Raw genomic sequence first — 24,233 nt, 5'->3', positions numbered from 1 at the left:
TTATAAATTAAAATGTCATTACAATAATGGAAGTAAACAAAATAGAAATGCATCATCTTTATTTTAACATAAATCGTTTCATTATAATTCAACTTTTGGTTCATACTATGAAATAAATTGTTCATGAATCACCAAAATTTCATTAAAGGAAGATAATGTCCTTTTAATAATGTTATAGTCAAACTATCAAGAGACAACTTTGTGCAAAACTTGAAAGCATGAGAACTTAGTCAAATTCATGTCAAATAGATTCTCATTTTAGTCTTTCATATAGGAAACATAGTCTCTACTATTACAACATCACCACTTAACTTTCCAATAATATACTCATTTTAGCATCATGAAATAGTAACATGTAATATATAATACGACATGTAAAAATACTTATTGAGCTAAACCATGACATGAAGCTTCTGAATCTCCACCTCTTTCACCACTTAACTTTTCAAAAGTTGCTACACATAACACAAATGCTACAAAAGATTGCAAATTAAAAATAATAATTCTATAATTATAGTGGGTAAATATATGAAAAACATAAAAATAACAAGAATAATATATTAACACAAAAATAAAAATATAATATCATGAGAAAGTGTACACTTTTCATTAGCACCATGTGAATGTATGTTTGTCCTACTTATTTAGGGCCACTATAAGCATAGGAATCTAGAAAATATTATGTGATGAGAAAAGAAACTTCTCCTATAGTAACACCTTTTAAAAAAATAAAGTTTAAAAGCTTAATTTGAGAATATTATATGTCTAAATGAGCTTCCGCTACAAGTTTGAGTTCTAGGTAACTCAGTAATAAAAAATTTACCCATAACTTGTCCCATAAAAGACAATTCTAATAGTAACTTGTTTTGATTTTGTTTTATCAAACTTATTTCAGTATCATGTTTTTCCTTTAGTTCTTTTATCTCTTGCTCTAACCTTTGGATAGCTTCATTAGATGTATTATCCATAACAATATTTTTTAAGGAAGATTTACTACCTCATTGCAAAGAAGAATTGGACTAAGTCCCAAACCTCGAACATAGTCACTTCTTTCATTTCTCAGCACTTGGGGAATACACATATTTTTCCCAAGCAACACTTCCAGCACTTTGTTCATTCAACGAGGTCTCACTATTATTCAACTTTTCTTGCATAATTTCTTAAGTATAACAAATATTGCAATTCATAAAATACTCAAGCTCATTTACAAAATAATATAAATATAATTTATTAAAGACAAAATTTCATAAAAAAATCTTACTATTAATTTTGCAGACTCTTCATCTAATGACCTACCATCTTTATGTTTTTTTTTAGTTAAGATGAAAATTTCTGCTCTTATAGGCTTTATTCCATCTTCGGCCTAATATACATCAAGTTAAATTAATCAAATTCTTACCAAAAATGTATGTATATAATATCTTGTAAATTTTTAATAATACCTTTTCATCCATCAAAGTTCCAATGCTTTTGGATCCTTCAGTGTGAGGCATCTTTTGTTTTGCTCTATTGTCTCGATTTGCTTGATTACGTTTCTGTCATTACAATAAAAAAGAAAGAGTTAATATTATATCATGACAGCATTACAGTAAAGTGTAAGAAACCTCTAATCAGATTTAACACACCACTTAAAAAGATATATATAAACATGAAAAAAAAACTACCTATGACATGTCAACTACACATTTTAAAAATGAAAATCTTTAAATAGACTGTTCAATATATTATTTTCATCATATTTTTAATTTTTGTTAAATTAAGCTGAGATTCATTTGTAATTTTTAATCAGATATGTATGCAGTGAATAACAATGAAACATATTAACCGAAGTGACATGCAAAATTACAACTAGTTAGTGATATCAACAACAGACATCTACAACGGAATTACAGCTAGTAAGTGATATGCAAAATTACAGCCATGACCCTCCATTCACCCCCCAGAGAATCACATAAAAACAATCATAATATCATCATGAAAATATAAGAATACCATCAAAAAAATCACAAAAAACACCAGTCAAAAGCTAAGCTATCAAGTCAGAATCAGCAGCCTACGAGCTAACTCCGCTTCTCTGGATTCCCTAGCTAGCAATAGAAAAAGAGAACATCTTTTGAGGGAGGGAAAGCCTTTCAATAGGAGTTCTACTTCCCTCAGGTAGCACTGACCTATTTTTTTTTATTCAATACAATAGGGAAAAGATTGTAAAGTTCCTTACCGAGACAACAGACACTCTCAACGGATCCTCCGCGCGCTGGGCATACCTCTTCTGTGCGTCTTTCTTGTGGCACAAAAAAAGCATAAGAATGATGAGTGAGAACTGAAAATTTACCTTATAAAGAGAAGTTATGATGTTTATAGATCTGAAAATAAGAGATTGAGCATGATCTGAAACTCACCTTACATACGATGTTCATAGATCTGGAAATCAAGAGATCGAACGAGATCTAAAACCCACCTTGCCATGGCATGCAATATACTTTGCAAAATGAGAGAAAAATGAGAGTCTTGAGCAAGTAGGAAGGATAATGGAGTATCGAGAAAGAGAATGGAGTTTTGAGCGTGTGTTTATTGTGGACAATATTAGTAAGGTAGTAGTTTTATAAGAATACGGTAATTGTAAAACCTTTCAACTTACCATCTATTTCATAATGGAATGAGCCCATACCGTAATGAGTGAAGGTTGTTCTAAGATAAAATCTAAAGGCCAAGTGTTCTAATTATTGAATCAAATAAGAGCGAGCTCTAATGTATCCATGCTATTGCTCAATCATAACTCGACTGTATGAGATTGGTTATCCATCTCCCCTGGTTTTGAAAAAAATATATTACGCAATGCATTACATTAAGCGGAGAATGAGAGTGTTAGGTAAGATAAAAAGGGAATGATTTATCAAAAATGAGAATGGAATTTAGATTTTAATTAACGACCATTTCTAATAATAGCTACTATAAATTGATTTGTACCGAGTAATACTTAATTTATATTTAAAAATAATTTACCGGCAAAATTTATAATTACTAAATAATTGTCACTAAAGATTATTTTTATTGTAGTGGATAATTATATATTAGGCTCGCAAAACATTTTTAAAATCTTTATTTGTATAATGTGAGTAACTATACTTATACATGTTGCTTGGGATTGTGAATTAACCCACAATGTTTTGTTTCCCTTGCAAGTGTGTGTCTTTAAATACCTCTTCATGTATAGGTGGACTATAGCGATTTCTTTTGCAATTCTAATTAATAAACCTCTTAAATTTAATTGATAAATTAAATAACACAAAATTTAAAATAAAATTAAAAATCACTAACCAAGTTGGCCTTAGTGTCACCCAAAGTCATGGAGTCACCACCATACAATGGGCCACCTTTACTAGATGACCTGTTTGTATTGCTTTTTATGAGAGATTTTGAAACATAGTTGTACGCCAGTATTCCTGCAAGGTATGAAGGAAGTGAAGTGTTATCCAATCTGCAGATGATAGGTCTTGACGGGCTTTAATGAACATCTGTCTTAATCACTTTATAGTATAACTCTTTTAGACCTTGAAAATCATCTTCTCGTCCTAGAGAAGAATGGAGAAGTGACTCTACATAAATATATATTAATTAATAAAGGTAAAATAAATTAGAGATCTAATCATTCTTAAAATAAATCAATTGAATTTTATTACCTTTCAATCTTTGTACTACTTCATCTTTATATCCTTAGGCACCTTAACAAAATTGGAATAAGGCGAATCTACATATTTTTAATAGTATCCTTGACCTGGTGGATACCTTTTTGTGATGGATACCAATTGAATACATTATCAAAATATATTATACAGTGGATAATGACAACATAAAATAAGACAACTATGTTTACATTCACGTGAAATAAATTTTTGCAACATATTTTGTAAATATCTTACCAAGTGGATCCATCTCATATCAAACTTGGAAGTGATCTAAAGGCTGTCTAGGTTTATGATTGGTGCCCAAAGAAAGATACAAAAGCAGTAGATCCCTTGCTTGTGAGTTATGTAAAGGGGGATGGTGTGTCAGTTGTACTCAGTGGTGCAGGTTGTGAAACTCGTTGTACTAGAGGAGGAAAAGACATATACCCAAGGTTGGGCACCATGATGCAATACTCATGCTCACTCAGTTTGGGAGGTTTGTATTGCAGCTAGTGTGGAGGTAAAAGTGGGAGCAGTGTGTGAAGAAGCATTGTCACTACCACCACGACTGGGACACTGAATAACGTCTTTCTTACCTTTATCTCTACCTATCATATCTGATAAAAAAATATTTTTTTCACTTCATTAGAGAAAGGATTAAAAGAGACTGAGCAAAATATAATCTTAAAAAGAAAATAAAAATACATGCACTAGTCTTATACACTTATGAAACTAGACACTAAAATATGAATCCAAATAACATTAAAGAATAAATATTAAGAGCAAAGTGAAATACATATTGATGTCTAGGAAGTAGCATACATAAACTTAAAAGAAGAAAGATTGTAAGACCATATTCTTGTTTTATTAACGTGTGAATGTCGGTAATTTTGAGAAGATTTTTTCAACAACCAAAGTGAATGAAGCTTGAAAAACATTGAAGTGTTATACTAGTGGTAAAAAGATCAAGAAGGTGTAGCTTTAGTCATTGCAAAAGTAGTGCAAGTTACTACTAATGAAGAATGCTTATAATTTTTTTTACTAGGGTGTTGAGATTCACTAATATTATGAAAAGGTATGGTGAAAAAGTTCAATGATCAAACAATTATAGAACATGTTCTATACACCTATCACTTCAATTTCAATATATTATAATTACTATAAAGGAGTTTAATAATATAAACAAGGAAGATTAAAAAGCTTCAAGGCTTTTTGGAGGCATATGAGATATGATTGAATGAAAGAAGTGTTGAAAATCCTACAAACCAAATATTACAAGTTTAAGTAATTAAGAAAATAGTAGTATTGATTTAACAAAAAGCAAGAAAGATAAATATAAGAGAATGCTCAGTAAAGGTAGATGGTATTCCAACCAGGATTAGTCTACTAAACATGATGAGGGGATGATAAAAGAGAGATTCAATACTTAAAATTCTATAAATAAAGGCATTATGTTGTTAAGTGTTGGCATGACAAAGGAAAGTAAGAAATGTAGTGAAAATGATAAAATTCATATGGTTTAAGATGACTTATATTTTGATCTTATGTTATTAATGGTGACAACTAGTGATTAAATCTCTGAGTCAGAGGTCTAGTATTTCAATATTAGGCATGTGAATCATATAAATCACAAGTGAATTTATTATTGGTTAGAAAATATAATTATGATCAATGTTTATTCCTTTTCTTATTCTATATTTCATAGTCCTAAAATTATTTTAGAGTACATCCCCTTATAACTCCACGACATGCATATTTTACAATCTCTACAAATACAAATAATTCCATAACAAACAATACAAGCAATTCAAGAAAGGACCTCTATGCCCATCCTCCTAGTTATACAATCTCTAATCCTACAATTTTATCTTAGAAATCATAAGTTTCTATCCTATATACATTATAAGATATCAATAAAATTAAAAAACTAGATCAATTAAAAGTTAAAGTATAATACTAAAAATACAATGACGTAAAGTATTTTCAAAATGAAGGCTCTAACCATTGTCGATAGGCAAAAACTGAAGACGCTAGAGAGAGAAATGAGAGAGAGAAAGTGTAACATCCCAAATATCATCTCATTTCCTATGTGTTAAAATTTAGAATTTTTAATTGATATTCATTTGTGTTTAAATATAGTTGAAAACTTGAATATTTAAAAATTTTGTTGAACTCACCTTACGTTAATTAACATGCAACTAGATTTTATTCTCTCTTCTACGAGGAGTTGCATTCTCGACAATTACTCACGAACTGCATAAAAAGGAAGGTGATATTATTGTCTTCAAGTCCCCACATCCATTTTCTCATTCACTTAATTTTGGAATTTAGTCTCCAATGTGCTATGTTGTTCTTTAATTCCATTTCACGCACATATTGCTACACATATGGCAGAGAAGGCTCACTTCTCACCCACTCTACATGCTGGAAATTAATGTGGCATTCCATTTGAAATTACACGTGTAATCCACTCCCACATGCCTCTCGGTTCAAACAGGTTTTAACTATGTAAAGAAATACATGTAGTGCACATCTTTCAATTTGGATTTCAACATTTTAATACCCGGATTTGACAATTAATAGACCTTCTTACTTGCTCTTATGACGTGCCTTCCTCCCCTTTAAATTGCTTTTGCACAACGTCTTTATTCTGCTTGAAAAGACCAATTGCTGTGCCATTTTCTTACACCTCATGGTAGAGAAGCTTCCATGTCAAACATACCATTTTAGTGACTTTGGAAAGGCCATCGAACTGCCCTTTTGTTTTGTCAAATCAATCGTAAATGCACTTCAAAACTCCGTAAAATGTATACATCGAAATCAAACAAAACCAAATAAAAGAATCGATTAAATATTTTCTGCATATACAAGGAATAACCAATGTAACTAGCTCTTAGTTTCCCTACCTTAGAAGCACCCAAATTTAGACTTTGTTCCCATGCTTTTCCTTTACTCTTCTCCTCCACTCTGCATTTGGTTACATTACTAGAAGGATCAAATCAAGTGCAGCACCTAAAATCATAACGTCCAAGTTCTTGTTTCTATCCCTTTCACAAAACTTTCACTATAACGTTAAAAAAGGGGGTCAATATTGTTGTATTATTTCTGAACTTTTGATTTTATGTTTATCCTCTTGCTGAAAATAATGAATGAATTAAACAAGAGCTAGATATTTTTGTCTTTTCTTTCCTTGCATGTGAATGATGCCATGAGGGAAGGTCACAGTTTAGAAGATGTATATGTTAAATGAATAATGAGAAAGAAAAGGGTGGTATTGAATAGCTGTATGTTTTAGATTGCATGCGATAGATGTTAAATTGGATGTGTTATGTGCTGCATGTATATACAGGGTAATTCAGTTTTCCTCTTTGTGTGTATGACCCAATCAGTGTTGAATATTCGAATGAGGTGTGTACGAAATTCAGGAAATTAATGGATGTTAGAGTATTGGACAGCATTAACTCTTAGTCCTAAAGTAATTTGTAAATTATCTTTTGTTAATAACTTAAGGAAAATAGTAGTAGCAGTGTGTTTATTAGAAAATGTCACTATATAGAAAGCCGAGGAGCGTAAGTCGTAGAATAAAATATATATATATATATATATATATATATATAACCTCACGACTTGCATCTCTTGACGACCCTTTCTAATAAATACCTCAAAATAATCCTAGGAAGATGTGATACTAACTTAATAATTTAATTAAGTAGTAAAAAATAAAGACAAGTAAACTTTACTAGCCAGAAGTATTAGATATGCAGACAGTTAATAAACTTATGTAGAAATACATAAAGTAAATACTAGGAACTTTAAGAATCTTAGGAAAATAAAATAAAATAATATATATATATATATATATATATATATATATATATACCCAATCGGTAATAAATACTAACGTAGACAACATTTAAATTGGTAAACATGAATAAATAAAAACGAATAAGATCCATATGAGGAAGAGGTGGTTGATAAGTTCCCTGAACACTTAGAAACATAGGATTTGAATTCCTTAAATCAATGAAACTATATTGTGAGAGTAATAGGATGAGACTAACTGCAAATATATTTTTTGGAGACTGAAGCATGGTATATGGTATATGTTTATTGTATTAACTGAAATTAATTTTGAAATAAACTATGAAGTTTAAAGGAGCACACATGTCCTATAATCATGCATTGTGCTCGTAAAGGAGGAGGCAGAATCAAGGCTACAGTTGGCACAACTGTGGGACGCTTGTTTTAGGCTCAATGATGAACCTTGAGGGTAGTAAAGGGGATGACTCAATGGCGCAAAATAGCTCATTGTGACTGGGTTACGTTGCTAGCAAACTTTTGCCAAACTTGATATGAACACCCGTTACCAAGATCGTCGTAGGCTCATTCCTGAATGACACACTCAAGGCGTGAAGGCATGAATGATTTTAACTTAAAATGTGCTGAATATAATAGTAGGGAATTGATTCTTCCTATTGCCTTGAGGTTGGAGAGTAGTGGAAATTGGAATGAGAAGTATGGGATCCCTATGCATTGCATAAAGCTCATTAGACAAAAGAGGATTCTGTGGTCAACTTGCATCATACATCATTTCATTCATTTTGCAAATAATCTTGTGGTTTCCATCTTAATATATATATATATATATACATATACATATATATATATATATATATATACATATACATATCTATATATATATATACATATACATATATATATCTAATGAATAAAGTTTACGTGTATAACTCTTGTATGTTTGATTGAATCATATGGACTCATCATTTTCTCTTTGTTTCCCTTCTATTTGTTGTGTTGTTTGTTTGGTGTGTTGTGTGTGCAATATGCAGATGAGATCCGACATGATCAAGGTGTTAGTACTTTCGACGTCAGACGACTTATGGATCTACGATGATGCCACTAAGCAAACTATCTACCAAGGGTTCGTTAGGATGACTCTTGGATCAGTTACTGAGGTGGGTTAGGAAACTCGTTGTATTATAGACATGCCCGTTGAGATTGTTTTTCCCTTACCCTTGTATGCTATTATATACCATGTCCTCTTATCACACCTAGAACCACCCCTGTTCCCATGGACACTGATGTTCCTATCCCTCCACCTATCCCAAACAGTACCCTCAACTCTCATGTACCTCAGCCCTCTTCCCCTCCTCCCATTGAACCTGAGTGTGTTGATATTCAGATGATTGAGTCATCTACCAGGCCCCGTCCTCCTACCTCGCCTCGCCGACTGTCACCCATTGATGAAGCCAGACCTTCATACCGTAGTCCCTCACCACCTTTGTCCTCTCCACTTTCTCGTATATCTCCACCTACTCTTGGTTGGCTGGAAGATATAGATGAAGATCTGTCCAATCTGTCATCTGACCTATATGCTACATTATCCACTTCACCAGACTCTAACCCTTCAGAGGAATATATTCATCTGAACTGATGTGGCATTATATATATACATGTGTCTTTTCTTTTTGCATGATGGGGATGTTTGGGAGAATTGACAGGGAATTAGTAGTTATCTTTTGGATATTTTGGATGTTGTATAGTTATATTCTCCCTAGGGCGTTATATGTGTTGAGACCCCTTTTATTTTCCCTTAGCCTCCTAATAAACTATGTTTATAACCGTGTATTTTGAACTAGTAAATTTCAAATGTCGTTTAACAAATTATTTGGTCTTTAAATTATACTTAAATTAGCTACGTGAAAAACTAAACGAACATTTTGTTATGTACATCGACTACTATATATATATATATATATATATATATATATATATATATATCTATATGTGCATGATATTACACCTAGGTTCTATATTCTTAGATATACGTTTACTGTACTTAAGATTGTGACGTTAGGGCGTCACAAAAAGACACGACAACAATAGGAAGATAAAAGAGGAGACATACTATTGTTTGTGTTCTACGTGTTACATACATATTTTTTTTCATCTATAAATGCTTTAAACTATAATGCATTAAAAAAAATGCAATGTTTTATTAATTAAATTACAGACAAATTTTACCATCTATAGCTGTATTAAAGAAACACATTTCATTAATCAACTTACAAACAAGAAATATAACTATAATGAGGTTTATGAAACAATAGACTTATGTTCCAATATTATAGATGAATTTTAGCATCTATAATTCACGTCCAAAATTTTGCTTCTTGGTTTTAAATTATAAATGATTTAATCTTTTTGTAATTTTTTTCATATTTTATTTTTTTGGGTAAACCCATCGGTAATTTAGTTTTTTCAATTTTTTCTAAATTTTTTGTCTATAATTTTTGTCTATGCATGTTACGTGTGAAACAAAAATTGTTTACTATAACAATTATGGACAAATTTATAGGCAAATTGACTTCAAAAATGAAAAAAATTCCTAATTTTAAGATATATCATCTACTGTACCGACAAATTGTTACCATTTGTAAAATTTGTCTATATTTCCCATATTTTTAGTAGTAAGAGCCTAAATCTAAGAGTTTGAGACATCTCACAAATGAATAGTTATTTCAAAGAAGAAGATTGAGACTTTGTTTTAAGTGTAAAGATAAATTTGACCCAATACATCAATGTTGTAACATCCTAAATTTCTTTCATTCTATAAATAATTGTTGAATTATATAAACCTCATTAAATAAAACAAATGTAGAATATAGATACTCTAGAACTATTATTTTCTTTAACAAAATTTACCAAAATGAGTCTGATTGGTAAAGAATCCAGTAATATAAAAAAAATATGTAAATTTTTTTAGACTATATAGAATAGTTTTATATGATTTATAAGAGGGTTAGAAAATCCAAAAATGAAAAATAAAAAAAAATTGCAAAATTTGACCAAAATGACCAAACTATCCCTAAAAACACCTAGAATGGAGGCCCCCTTTTGGGCAAGCAAATGAATGACATAAATTCTGGAATTTTTATGGTAAGTTATTGGACCAAATAGGGTTATGGATGTTCAATAATCAAGCCAAAAATACAATACAAAATTCAAACCAAATTCATCAAAAACAGCCCACATATGATATGGAAAATGGCCCATTTTGTCAAAAACTTGCAAAATTTGTAACCTACCCAACCCAACTCAATTTGCAAGTTTTCTTGGCTTGAAAGAGAAGTCAATTGACTAGTAAATGAAGCATGGAAGAAGCTGGAAGGAAGTAGCCAATAAGAAAGAAAGGTAAGTCAAGCAAGTCAAGGTTTCATGATTAAGATTTTGAATAAGTGGCAAGATTCAATTTCCATCCAATTTTGAACTTAGGAACTGTGACTACCCTAGCCAAATGGGACTAGAAGATACACTCTAAAGTAACTAAAAGAATTAGAAAGCAAACAAGAGGATTTGAGTACAATTGGATAAGGAATCTAAGGACAAGAATCATGATGGAGGGCAATTTTTGCATTAGGAAAGATGGCCATGTGTAGGCTTATGAGAGAAGCTTTAATTGGACCCCAAATTAAATCTCCACACTTGCTACAAGAGGGAGTAACCATGAGGGACCAAGGGAGAGAGAGAAAGAAGCCAATTTTTTTTATAAACTTCAAGCATAGAAGAAGGCCACTTTCACAAAAGAATGGAGCAACCATGCAAGCGAGACAGATTTTCCAAACTTAACAATCTTTAGCAACCTTCAAATGCTTCTACAATCAGTCCCAGACCTATCTCTTGAACCCCACCAAGTTGAATCATCCATCAACTTACCATAAAAGTCCTAAAGTAGACAATAAACCCCACAAAATCTACAAAGCAATCAACTTTATTGATCAAAGCCTTGATCACGTGGAAGAGGAGACCAAAGGAGGTGGAAGATCACTTTCAAGAGGAGAAAAAGAGTGAGAGAAAGAGAGAGAGAGGACTTCCCAAATATCAAACCAAGATCAATCAAAAATCAAGTAGGGGGAGTACTATTTCATAAATTAAGGGAATACTTTGCTAAATAAATTTTTGAGTCAAAGGGGAGCCTTTAAACCTTTTTATATGATGAAAATTTCATAGCTTTAGTATACATATGAAAGAAAAATTGATTGGAAAAAGAATACACAAGAAAATCACTAAAATAGCAAAAACAAAAAGTTTTGTAGAAAAACTGAAATTAACTGTAAAACAATATTTTAATGGAATTTTGTTAATGACTTTATTTGCTATGTGTTATTTTCATGAATCCATGATATATTCATATGGATTTATGCTTTGGAATTGATTAGATAGACTTTGGGAATTTTCTTCGAATTGCATATTTTCTGTCATGTATAAATATGGGTTTTCTGTAAAATTTGTTTCTAAGGGTGTATTCTGAAAAAATTTTCTTTGATCTATGTTGTGTGATTTTATTTGAGGATAATTAAGTAATATATATGATTTTCTCTTTGTTTTGGAATATATTGGAGTTAAAAAGTATTTTTAGGACATTATTGAAGATTTTCATATGAAACTTTAATAAGAAATAGACTAAAATTGAAAATTTACTATGAGGAGGACCTATGGAACCTTGAACATATTTGGAACCTCTGGACTATATGAGACATATGATGAAAACAAAGATCTAAGAATAAATTTGAAAGATTGAACCTTGACATGATGATGGACTAAGATTTTGGACCAAAATATGCCTTAAAAGTGCAAGACACTTGACCACATGTGTGGTAGAACCAAGAGAATATTTTAGAACCTATGGAGACATGATTAAAGACCCATAAGCTCATTAGAAACGTTCTGGACTATCTAAGAATTACCAAAAAAATTGAGAAAGGGACTTTTTTGCAATTAACATAAAGTAAAAGGACTAAACTGCAAATAATGTAACATATGAGAAAACCTTTGCAAAAATTTTTGTTAGTATTTTATTCATGTGTATAATTAGATTTTGAAACTTTTCCCACTATTTTTACTTTTTTAGGATTTAAATTGAATTATTTATGATTTTTCTAAGTTTCTGCTACATGAAAATAGTATTCCGGGAGTAGTGTGCCTTGATTCAATTTCGTTTTAACTTCTCTTTGTGGAGTTATTTTATCTCTATTTTTGTATATAAATAGACTTATTAATGGAACTTTTATCATTGGTTTCATTTGATTTGGATTTGAAACAAAATAGATATGAATTTTTGAATATTATGATGTGTATGAATGATTTCCTAAGAACAGCTCACTATAAATTCTCTTCATCTTAAGTTCCATGCACAATGTTATTTTATTTATATTTGTTTTCAAAATTATACTTCATAAGTAAAATATTCGCTTTGAGTTTACAAAAATTGAAGTTAAAATTAAATACTTATGATTTTCTCAATATGTTGTTGTATGAGAGTAACGTTTTGTGCATACTACTGAGAAACCTATTTTTTTTTTTTAAATGTATGAGTGGAATTATTTTATTATTATTTTTGTATGAAAATAGAGACTATAAGAAAAATAGCCTCACTGATTTGATGAATTTTGGACTTAAAATAAAATAGTTATGACTTTTCTATTTGACTGATTCTGAGAAGTATGTTACTAAGAGTGACAGAGAATGTTTAGGACTTGTTCTGGAATATAAAAGCCATAAACTTTTAATTATATTTTTATATGAAACTAGATAACCAAAGTGAAAGAATGTCACTGATTTCATGAGTTTTGATGATGAATTGAATAACTTATGATTTTTCCAATATGTTGTTGTTAAATTGTGCTATTCTGTGACATGAATTGAGAAATTAAAGCACGAATTGATGTATGGGAATGGTTTGATTTTGGAAGTATTTTTACATGAAAATAGATATGTTAATGAAAATAATCTCACTAGTCTCATGTGTTTTGAATGAGAATTGAATTTATTATGAATTTTACAATATGCCAGTTGTTTAGTGAAATGATCTGAGAACAGTAAAGGTAAACTGAGACTTGATTAATTCTTTTGAATCTTTTGTATTTTGACTGTACTTTTATATTACAGTAGACATTTGAAGGAAGAAAATCTTGGTAATTTCATATGTTTGGACTTGCATCGAATTAATTATGAATTTTACAAGTTAGTTCATGAAATCTAGAAAATTTTGATTGTTAGCCATGTCCATGTAATTGATTATTGTCTTGAAATAGAGATGTTATAATGAACCTGTTGGATAATTAATGGCTATGATATTATTTGTGTTTATAATTGTGAAAGAGGTTGAATACGCCGCGGTACAGACGAGGAGCAAATAGTGTTGGTCTGACCATAGGGGATAGGAGAGTGCCCAAGATTCAAGACTTTTATGGTAGGGTATTAGGTGATCTAACTTTGTGGGATTCAAGTGAAGTGTTTGAAGATAAACTTAGATGGGTTTAGAGAGAATCGAAATGAAGAACACCTTAAAGTTATTCATATTTAAGAGATTATTAATTATTAATAAAAATTATTTTGAAATTTTGTTGACAATAATAAAGGCTAGTAAATGAATAAAAAATAAATTTTGAAATCAATTTTAGTGGCCATTTTAATTGTCACTAACATTTGCCATTATAAATTGAAGTTTTTGGTGGCAATAAATTAAGTCTTTACCAGTATTCTTTATAATGGCTAGTAAACTTTTACTGACATTGGATGTAACAGAAAGTAATTATTTGCTGATAAAATTTTTTAATGGCTATTTTTATTGCCACTAAAAATTATGACAATTATCGCTAAAAATTATTGTTGTTGTAGCGAAAGTTAACAACCTTTCTACTTGGACCCTTAATCACATGAAGAAGGAGAAGGATAAGGGAGGAAGGAGTTCACTTTCAAGGGGAGGAAGAAAGTAAAAAGAGAGAAAGAGGATTCCATAAAGGTCAACTCAACAACAAACCAAAAATTTCAAGTAAGGGGGAGGGGATACTATTCATAATCAAATGGGATACTATGTTCACATGATTTTTGAGTTAAAGGAGAGTCTTAACCCTTTTTGGTATGTTTACATCCATGAAATTGGTGGATCCATGATTAAAATCTTGGTTCAGACAAAGTAACTAAACATCAATATAGATCTCAAAGAGTGATGTATTGTTGATAACCTTACTTGCTATATGATTGTTGTATGAAATCTTTGTATATTTATGTAGATCTATATTGAGTGACTTGTTTTCATTTTGACTAAGTTGGATATATGATTCTTTCTTTGATTGAAATTATTTTGGATTTTAAAATGTATTTTTAAGCTATTTTGAAGTTTTAATAAGAAACTTTTAAAAAGAAATGGACTAAAAATGAAAAATGAACATGAGGAAGATCTTTGGAACCTTCAACACATTTGGACCCTTGGACTACATGAAAAACATGATAAGGATAAAGATCTAAATATAAATTTGGAAGATTGAACCTAAAAATGGTAAAGTACCATGGATTTTGACCCAAAAGTTTCTTAAAAGTGTAAGACACTTGACCATATGTGTGGCAAGACTAAGATAATGATTTGTATCATGTGGAGATATGAACTAAAGACCTTGAACTCATGAAAGATATGCTGGACAATTTGAAACTTACCAAATTTTGAATAAGGACCTTTTTACAAATAATATCAAATATAAGAACTAAATTATAAATTTTGTAAAATACAGGAAATTCTTTGCAAAATTTTTTATTAACATTTTATTCATGTAGATAGCCGATTTATGAAAAAAATTTCATTAGTTTTGCTCAATTTAAATTTAAATTGAATTATTTATAATTTTTCTAATATTTTTTTGCATGAAAATAGTCTTTCGAGAACAACATGTCTTAATTTGATTCACATTTCTTTTATAAAAATAGACACCTCAATGAAAATATGAATACTCATTTTACTTTATTTGAATTTGAAATAAACTATGTTTTTTTTAATATTCTATTACAAGTGAATGATTTTCCAAGAACAACGTGCCTTAAATCATTTTTTTTAAATTCATATATGAAGTTATTTTATTTATATTTTTGCATGAAAGTGGACATTATAAGAAAAATATTTTCATTAATTTTTCTCACATTGGAGATAAAATAAAATACTTATGATTTTTCTAATAGACTGCTGTATGAAGATGATGTTCCTTTGTATATTACTGAGAAAATTATTTTTCTTTTAAAAGGCAAGAGTAGCATTATGTTATTTATATTTTTTTTCATAAAAATAGGTGTTATAAGGAAGATACCCTCACTAGTTGAATGAATTTTAGCCTTAAAATAAAATAGTTATGATTTTTCCATTGTGTTGATACTGAGAAGTAAATTGCCGTGAGTAATAAAAAAGATTTATGACTTGTTTTGAAATCTTTGGGTGATTAATTTTCAATTGTATTTTTTTGTGAAACTAGATATTTGAAAGGAAATAATTTCACTGATTTCATGAATTTTGGTATTGAATTGAATGATGTATAATTTTTCCATTATGTTGTTTCTGAATTGTGGTAATCTATAACATGTAATTAGAATGTAGAGCACGAATTGATATATGTAAGTATCTAGACTTTGAAAGTGTTTTTATTTTGAAAATAGACACACTAAGGAGAATAACCTCATTGATTTCATGTATTTTGGATTAGAAATGAATTTATTATAAATTTTTCAATATGCTAGATGTTAAGTAAGATGATCTGAGAACAATAGAGACAAACTAATATTTAATTAATTTTTTGGAAGTGTTTGAATTTTTCTTCTAATTTTATATTATATTAGACACTCAAAGAAAGAAAATCTTGGTAATTTCATAATTTTTGGACTTGTATTGATTTAGTTATGAATTTGACAAGTTGGTGTATGAAATCTAAAATTTTTTTGATTTTGGTCATGTCCATGTGATTGTTTGTTCTCTTGATATAGTGATGTGATGATGTACTCGTTGGACAAATGATGGTTGTGATTTTGTTGTGATTGTGATCTGTTAATGTAAAAGAGGTTGAATATGTCATGATACAGGTGAGAAACAAATAGTTTTGGTCTAACCATAAGAGATAGAAAAGTGCTTAAAACTTACAGGGGACCAATCATGGCTACCTTATGTTGTAAGTAGTAGAAACTTTGCTAGCCTATCTTGACAGACACTAGAACATACCAAAATTGTTTCATTTAAGCATAAGTATTACTTTACATGATTGTTTATGAATGTTTGTACTCGTCTATTTCTTATTCTCTGATATGTCCAATGTATATGAACGCAGAGTGAGTGGAAATATACCAAAACCTCTGTGCATACCTTGACCTTTAGTTTGAGAGTGGAAGAATAGAATTCTAATGACTCCAACCAAACTATCATATTTCAAGGTTTTATTATTTTAACTATAACTATTATTAATAACTCCCATGTTAAACCAATGGTTATACAAGGAGAAGAAAGAGTGGATTTATCTTTTCCATTTTGCTTTGCAGCTGCTAGGACTTGATGATGACTCTCCTCCAGATGGATTGAGGAAGGAATCAAGTAAAGATGAGTAGTCTAACTTATTACCTGCTATGTGTTTTATGTTTCCCCTAATTGCTTTCTTTTCCCTGTAACGTCTAATATTTAAATAAATTTGAAAAATAGTTAAGAGGTTTGTAATAATTTCTTATGCATTTTGGATATGATGACTTCATGTCATGGTTTTGTAATATATATAAAAATGTTTTAATTTATCCCTTACTCACCATGAGATTGGAATGATAATTAAGAAATATCTATTGTAAATAGGGACATCTCACCTCCCACATCAAAAGTTTATCTTATGTTTTCCAATTAAATAACACAATTAGATAATATTCTACAAAAACCAATATGCCTGTTGACTTGGCAATCAAGGAAGTAGCTAAACTGAAGATCATTTTAGCTAGTTGTATTATCACTGCAAGAGGCCAGATGCATAGACAACTCCTTGTATAGTGAAAATGATTATCCGCCGTTGAAGCAACCTGGAAAGAGGAATTCATGCTTAGAAGTCAATTTCCCACACTTAGCCTTGGGGACAAGGCGCTATCTCAAGAAGAAGTATTTTTAGAGTAGAAAGTATAGAAGATAGTTGCTAGATAAAGGTTCAATTAAGTCCAAAATATGGTACCAACGGTAAAAGGTCAGATTGTCAAGTGGTTAAAAAATTAGTTTAAATCTTTGTAAATTAGAAAGTATAAAAGAGAGTGAATAATGGAAAAAATAAGAGAGAAGGATGACTTGTATTCTTGGATTAGTAATTCAATCTCTAAGAGTTGAGTTCCGAAAGTGTTTGTAAATTTTGATTCTTTCTTGATTGAACAATAAAAATTTAGTCTCATTCTTTCATTTTTAATCTTTTTATATTAATTAATTATGGATGTTCGGTCTGTTAAGATTTAAAATTACTTTAGTGCTTGGTTATACATTCAGTTTGGTAAAATATTTAGAAGTATGTTTATTAGTTAATTTAGATTTTTTAAGGATAGATTCCATATTTTAAACTATTATCAAGTCCGATTACTGAGTATTTTTATCTATACAAAGTGGGAAAAAAAATATAATTGAAGCTTGACCATTATTTTGAATAAGAAAAATAAATTTCTTTTCTCTTCAAAAGGAGCAACTCTCGCCTCGTGGCCTGTAAAATCCAAAAGAAAAATGGTTCTAACCATATTCTTATGAAGTTTTGATATCGTGAAGTTTCAATCCAACGTGTGCTTCTGTGCCTTAATATATAGTATTCTAGAGTTTTAACTTTAATTTTAACAAATAAGTCAAACCCTTAGTTTCTTTTTGATAATAAAAAAAAACCTTGGTTTCTAAATATCATAAGACATCACTTTCAAGAAACTAAAGTGACACAACTTTGTCATGCATAGGATAAGTAGCTGTAAAGTCTATTTAAAATTCACAAATTATAAAGAATAACGAATTTTAAACAAGAACCTTCTAACTTGTAAATTTTAAATATATTGCCTCTACTTTTAAAAACTTTTTTCTTTTTTCTATCCTTTGTAATTCTATTGCAATATACAATAAATATGAATGAACCAGATTTATACCCTAGGTAGTCATGAACCTCTCCCCAAGAACTTTTGCCAATTTAGGGCTCCAGTTCAAGGTAACAGTTCAATGATTTGTAGTTTCCTCATGCTTCTTCAATCTATATGATGAGTTATTTTGCATTGCTATTTCCAAACGCAGGACTGGCATCTTGAACTATTACTTCAACTGGGTTTTCCTTTGCCCAAACAGCAGCATCTAGATATCCAAGTTCAAAAAGTCGGTCAAGAATTGCATCTTCTGCTGGCTCAAGTGCCCAGTTGAAAAGCTGAAATGTTTCCATGCAGAACGTTCATCAACTTACCCTTAAGAAAATTATTAAGCTAATTCAGGGAATGTAGGGTTACCTGCCGCGGACTGGACATGTTTTCAGGATTACAGTCTGGACTAATTCCAATCCCTAGCAATCCCAATCGACTAGCTGGGAAAGCACAAACACGAACCTGTAAAGTGGTAAATGCTTATTGAAGTTGAAACGTTGCAATATATAAACTTGATAAATCATAGATTTGTCTAGTCACATATGAATTGAAACATAACAATCAGAATGCATAATATTTTCAATCATTTCAGACACATATAGTTAGTATAGCCACAAGACTCTAGTTTTCTTTCCTTGTTGATACTTTTGTCCCCCACCCCCCAAAAAGAATATATTATATCTTCACAGATGATTTGAGGAAATCAGAAATATTTTCTTTGCAATCAATTTATCTTATCAGCTCAAGTTTTCCTTTGAATATAAACCTCGGGGTTTCAGTTTTTTAAGCTCAGATAACAGAGGAAATTGCCAGAGATTAATTTTAGTAGCTTAAAAAATGAATAGCCTAAAATAACATTTCCGACCCTAAAGTTTATTTTTTAATCAATCATTGGTAGTTATCTAAATATTGTATGGAAAATTACTCAATAACCATCCCAATCTTCGTATAAAGCAAAACCCTCCATACAAAACAACACCACATCACACAATAAGCGAAGCGAATAGTGCATGCAATCTTCATTTCCTTGCTAGCCAGAATGATTAATTTTTGAACTTGGCCTGTATAGATGTTCCGGGAAATTTTTCTTCTGAGGAAAGAATTCCCTCTTAAATAATAGTATCACATAGAAGTAAATTAATAGAAAGTACAAAAAGAATTTGTTTTATAAGGCTTCAAAATGCACTTAAACAGAGGTTTCAGCAAATACTCAATCAATTAAACCAATGGACCCAGTAAATGAATTAATGAAAATACCGTTTGTGTTGCAGATGTCGGTGGCATAAATAATGTTAAACCCCCATCAATGCACAGTCGATTTCGAAACATTGTTGCTGGCCTTGGTGCAAGATATCTGGAGCGAGTATAAATAAGTTCCAAATTTGCTTAAACATTTATAATGAGTAAAAAACATTACATGCAACCAAAGAAATATAGTATACTAACAAATCACCCTGGGATAAAAGAAGAAGTAAAAACTGCATTGATGAGATCTTCCTTGGAATCAAATTGATCCACCAACAAACCCCTGGGTCTCCAAAGAAGCTGTGTCACAGCAACTGCAACAGAACATACATTTTAAGGCACAGCAAGACTTTAAGAAAAACTCTACTAATAATAAAAAGAACTTTTAGGCCATTTGTCATATTTGCTTTTATGCGCAAAAGTTCAAAAAAAGAATCCTTATTTTATTCTTTTTTCAGTAATAAACTATGATGTTATAAATGTATTTAATAATTCAAATAATAAATATAAACTTTAGTAGATAGCTGTATAGACACTATTGTTTTTCTATATTAGTGTTTGTTACTTTAGTCCTATAAAATAACAGAAGAATTTCCAGTTTGGTTCTTTGCACAAGACAGTTCAATAATAAAAAATAGCAAGGGTGCTGAACATCCAGCATTACCTCGAACTCTCCCATTGGATCTTATATGAACATCATCTGGCAAAAACTTGTCAAGAATATCACGTAGAACAGCCTGTTCAGAGAATACATTGAACCAGAAGAGGTGAGATCTGAAATCTGAAAAGTTCCCGTAAGCATAATATTACAACAAAAGAAAATCTCCGCTTTCCATCAAGGATAATGATTTAGTTACATTTTCACACAACACTGCACTTCTCACAGGCTCTCATTTTGATTTCAAAAACTGCTTGCTAATTAACAAAAAAACATCAACAGTTATAATCCCGAAAACAAATATATCCTGTAAACATGCAGAATTATCCTTTTCTTTTGCCATCTTCTAACTAATACTTTATAAATTTTCAAGTTTTTCATTCCAAAGTTCCAATTGTCCAAAGAACATGGCATAGACCTAATTGAGGTTATCATGTATTCCATAATCTAGTACCAGCCAAATCCTACTAACTATCAGGATTTCCTTGGTCTCCAAATTCACATTGGCCTTATTTCATAGGTCACTGATTTGCCTCCATGGTTCTTGTTAGAGGCGTGATAAAAAATAATTCAAGTAGTTTTGGGGGATTGTAATTTTCAGCATTCTAGCCCACAAGACTACTCCATGTAATGTTCTTTGCAAAATCATCAATAATCTATATAATGTTACAAAAAGAGAGAAAGAGTAAACAAGCATCTGTATCTAAGACAGAGACCAACTATATAAAGTACTCTGAGAATAGAGGCATACCCCCAGCCGAAATGCAGTCCCGCGATTCCGACAATCTTCAGCCAACATTTTAGTGGCATTCAAGGCTTCTTCCATACTAGCTCCTGAAGCAATCACAGCACAAACTATAGCTCCAGCAGAGGAACCAGCTAACGGTGTGGTTTCCTGCAAATGCATCTCAAAACCCTCATTATAAACTCAAGAATCTCTTTCCAACTAAATAACTTGAAGCACAAGCATAGTATGCCAACAACGAAACAACACCTATATCACACACCCAGGAACAAATATTCTAGATGATGCTTATCTTATATCACAAGAACAATAACATTTCAATATCAACATAAATCCAATTAAAAAAATTTACATAGATACAAATTATGGACCTTAATGTAACCATTTTGAATGAGAAACTGAGCAACACCGAGATGGTAAGGGAAGAGAAGACCAGCAGCAGAGAAGCTAAAGCCAGGGTTGGTGACGATTCGTCTACTACGCTCCGCTTCAACGTCTTTGACCCTTTGCTCCCAAACGACGTCGGGATCGATCTCATCCTCCACAACAGCACCAATTCGATCCTCATACAATTTCCCTGAATTTGAATTCTCAAACATGGCCACCGAAGCCGAATCGGTGAGCTTGCTGCGGCTCTTAATAAGGCGCGCTGCTAGGCCCAAGAAGAGCTCGCCAGTGGCCACGGCAAACGATTTCTTCTCGGTGGCGTCGTGTTGGACATTGCCGTTGGCACCTTCGGGAGGAGAAGAATTGGAAGCGAAGGCGATAAATTGGGTGCGACTACGGAGAAGAAAGGAATTAGGGTTAGGATTTGAGGACGGAAAACGGTGAGCATGAGACACGATTGAGGAAGAGATGGTAGGAGCCATAACCTGTCCCGCCACACACTCTCCCTTCCGTACAGTTTGTTGGTTTCACTTGGTTGGAAAGTGGGACTGGCATGTTCAACGTGTTTCTCTTTAACCTTCTCTCTCTTTCTTTCTTTGAAATTTTTTGTCTCAACTGACAAAAAAACTGGACCCAACTATAGACAGCCCAACAAGGGTTGCTTTTTGTAACTCTTTTTTTTCATTTCTATTTACAATTTTTTTCACATATATCTTTATTATTAATCAGAAATCTTTTTTAGATAATATAACAATTATCAATAATTTAATTTATGCAATTAAATCAATCCCTTTGTGGCAATGTTAGAATATGTCTATTAATTATTAATGTTGCCGTAGCTATCTACAAGTGAGTTAACAAATTCTTTATTAATCTTTTAGACTTATGTTACAAATGTAACTTGTTTTGTCTTTATTATAAAACTCCTCTTCTTAAATCTAGGCTTAAAAAATGTTTGCAGCCCGTGCATCACATGATGAATTTTTTAAGGAAAATCTATAATTTCAAATATACTGCCTATAACAAAATGCAAGACAAATTCAAGTTATTTAAGTTTAAAGCTAACATATTATTTTTAAAAAGTTTATTTGACATGACTAAAATTAAGTAGAGTTGAAAGTTAAATTAAATTTTAATATTAAACATGAATTAATGTAAATCAATAATTGATCTTTTTGTTTACAATCAATGTTTACAATTGTTTTTATTAGATCCCTATGTAATACTGGATACAAATATAAATGTTCTTGTAGCATGAACTTTTGAACTATATTTTTAATAAATATATAAAATAAATAAACATGCCTTTAGATGTAATTTACATCAATATTTGTTAAATATTTCCATTATTTTTAGATGTAATTTTTTCATTTTGCAATACAATTGAAATGAAAGTAAAAAAAAAAGTTAGCGATAATTAAATAAAACAAAATTATTATGATTAGCCATGACAACCTTTATATTTTATTATAAAAAAATAATTTGCATAAATAATATACATCTATGAATTTCTTACTATTTAAATCATAAGTCAAATGAGTAGGATTTCCCAATTTTAATCTGAGTCATATGCTATGCGAAGTTTTTTTTTTTTTTTTAAATAAAGATAATGTAGATGATAGTTAAAAGGAACTATATTTTTTAATATTATAAATAGTTTCAAAATGCAATTTGACAAAATAATTCGTGAATACTAGTTGATGTCGACAGAAAATTTATATTTGTATAGTAAATAATTTGTTATGAAAATTTATATTTAAACATTTTTTATATATTTTTTAAAAAAATTTGAATATTACATTTGATTAAACAAATGTAGATTATCATCTTTATTTATAATTAATATTTTCAGTCATTCTTTTTTTCTCACTCTTAATAATTGACTATAGAAGAACATTTACTTTGATAAGTAAAGACCACCATTAGAAAGTATCCACTCTTAACTCTTATAATTTAGTCATTTCAAAATAAAGAGCTAACAAAAATTTACTATGCCAAAAAATGAGAGTGGTTTTGCCTAAACTTAAAGAGCAGTTATTAGTACTCTAAAATATCGCACTATCCAATATCTTGCATTTAATAAAGCGGTTAAATAGCCGCTCTTAGATGTTGATTTTAGATAATGATTCCGTACTTAACTGCTCTTAAAAGTAGCTTTTAGAAAGCAGTTACCTGCTTAATTGCTCTTTAAACATATCACTTTGAAGAACAATTTCACGTGAAATCGCTCTCTAAAGCTACTATAAAAAAGTAGTTCCACGTAGAACCACTCTCCAAAGGTTTAGCACGGAGAGTGGTTCTTACTTAATCACTTTCTAATCTAATACTTATGAGAGCAGTTCTACTTCAACCACTCTAAAAAGTTGACCACTCTCTAATCTAACACTTATGAGAGCAGTTCTATTTCAATCACTCTAAAACGTTCACTTTTGAGAGTAGTTATTTGTGAACTGCTCTCTTAAGTATATTTCTGAGAACAATTTTTTAAAAATTGTTCTCTAAAGTCTACCTTAGAGAGTGGTCTTTGGTTAACCGCTCTCTTATGCTTATGAAAATTTTGACATTTTTTAATAAAGTTGAC

The 24,233-nt window shown here is 30.6% G+C and overlaps 1 protein-coding gene across 2 annotated transcripts; it reads right to left on the bottom strand.

The window, feature by feature from the left end:
* Window positions 1-18,447: 18,447 nt before the first annotated feature.
* LOC113850057 (patatin-like phospholipase domain-containing protein 4) lies at window positions 18,448-22,211 on the bottom strand. 2 transcript variants are annotated; one of them, XM_027480395.1, is made up of 7 exons: window positions 21,637-22,211; window positions 21,272-21,415; window positions 20,527-20,599; window positions 20,071-20,176; window positions 19,875-19,971; window positions 18,984-19,079; window positions 18,448-18,834 (listed from the first exon to the last, which is right to left on the bottom strand). In XM_027480395.1, exons 1-7 carry the CDS (start codon window positions 22,132-22,134, stop codon window positions 18,796-18,798), a joined length of 1,053 nt encoding a protein of 350 aa, XP_027336196.1. In that variant the 5' UTR covers window positions 22,135-22,211; the 3' UTR covers window positions 18,448-18,795. The 2 variants fall into 2 exon arrangements, with proteins under 2 accessions (XP_027336196.1, XP_027336186.1); XM_027480385.1 differs by having other exon boundaries at window positions 18,454-18,904; window positions 21,637-22,196.
* Between the last annotated feature and the right edge of the window lie 2,022 nt (window positions 22,212-24,233).

The sequence above is a fragment of the Abrus precatorius genome, unplaced genomic scaffold (genome assembly GCF_003935025.1).
Source record: "Abrus precatorius isolate BTA unplaced genomic scaffold, Abrus_2018 Scaffold10, whole genome shotgun sequence".
Taxonomy (NCBI): Eukaryota; Viridiplantae; Streptophyta; class Magnoliopsida; order Fabales; family Fabaceae; genus Abrus; species Abrus precatorius.
This window is presented reverse-complemented; position numbering and strand designations above follow the sequence as displayed.

Bases quoted from the DNA above. Each gene is read 5' to 3' on its own strand.
- LOC113850057 (XM_027480385.1), bottom strand. From the start codon at position 22,134: ATGGCTCCTACCATCTCTTCCTCAATCGTGTCTCATGCTCACCGTTTT. The intron at 21,416-21,636 runs GTCCATAATTTG...ATGCATTTGCAG, and splicing joins TTCAAAATGGTTACATTAAG to GAAACCACACCGTTAGCTGG. The intron at 20,177-20,526 runs GTAATGCTGGAT...GTTCTGTTGCAG, and splicing joins ATCCAATGGGAGAGTTCGAG to TTGCTGTGACACAGCTTCTT.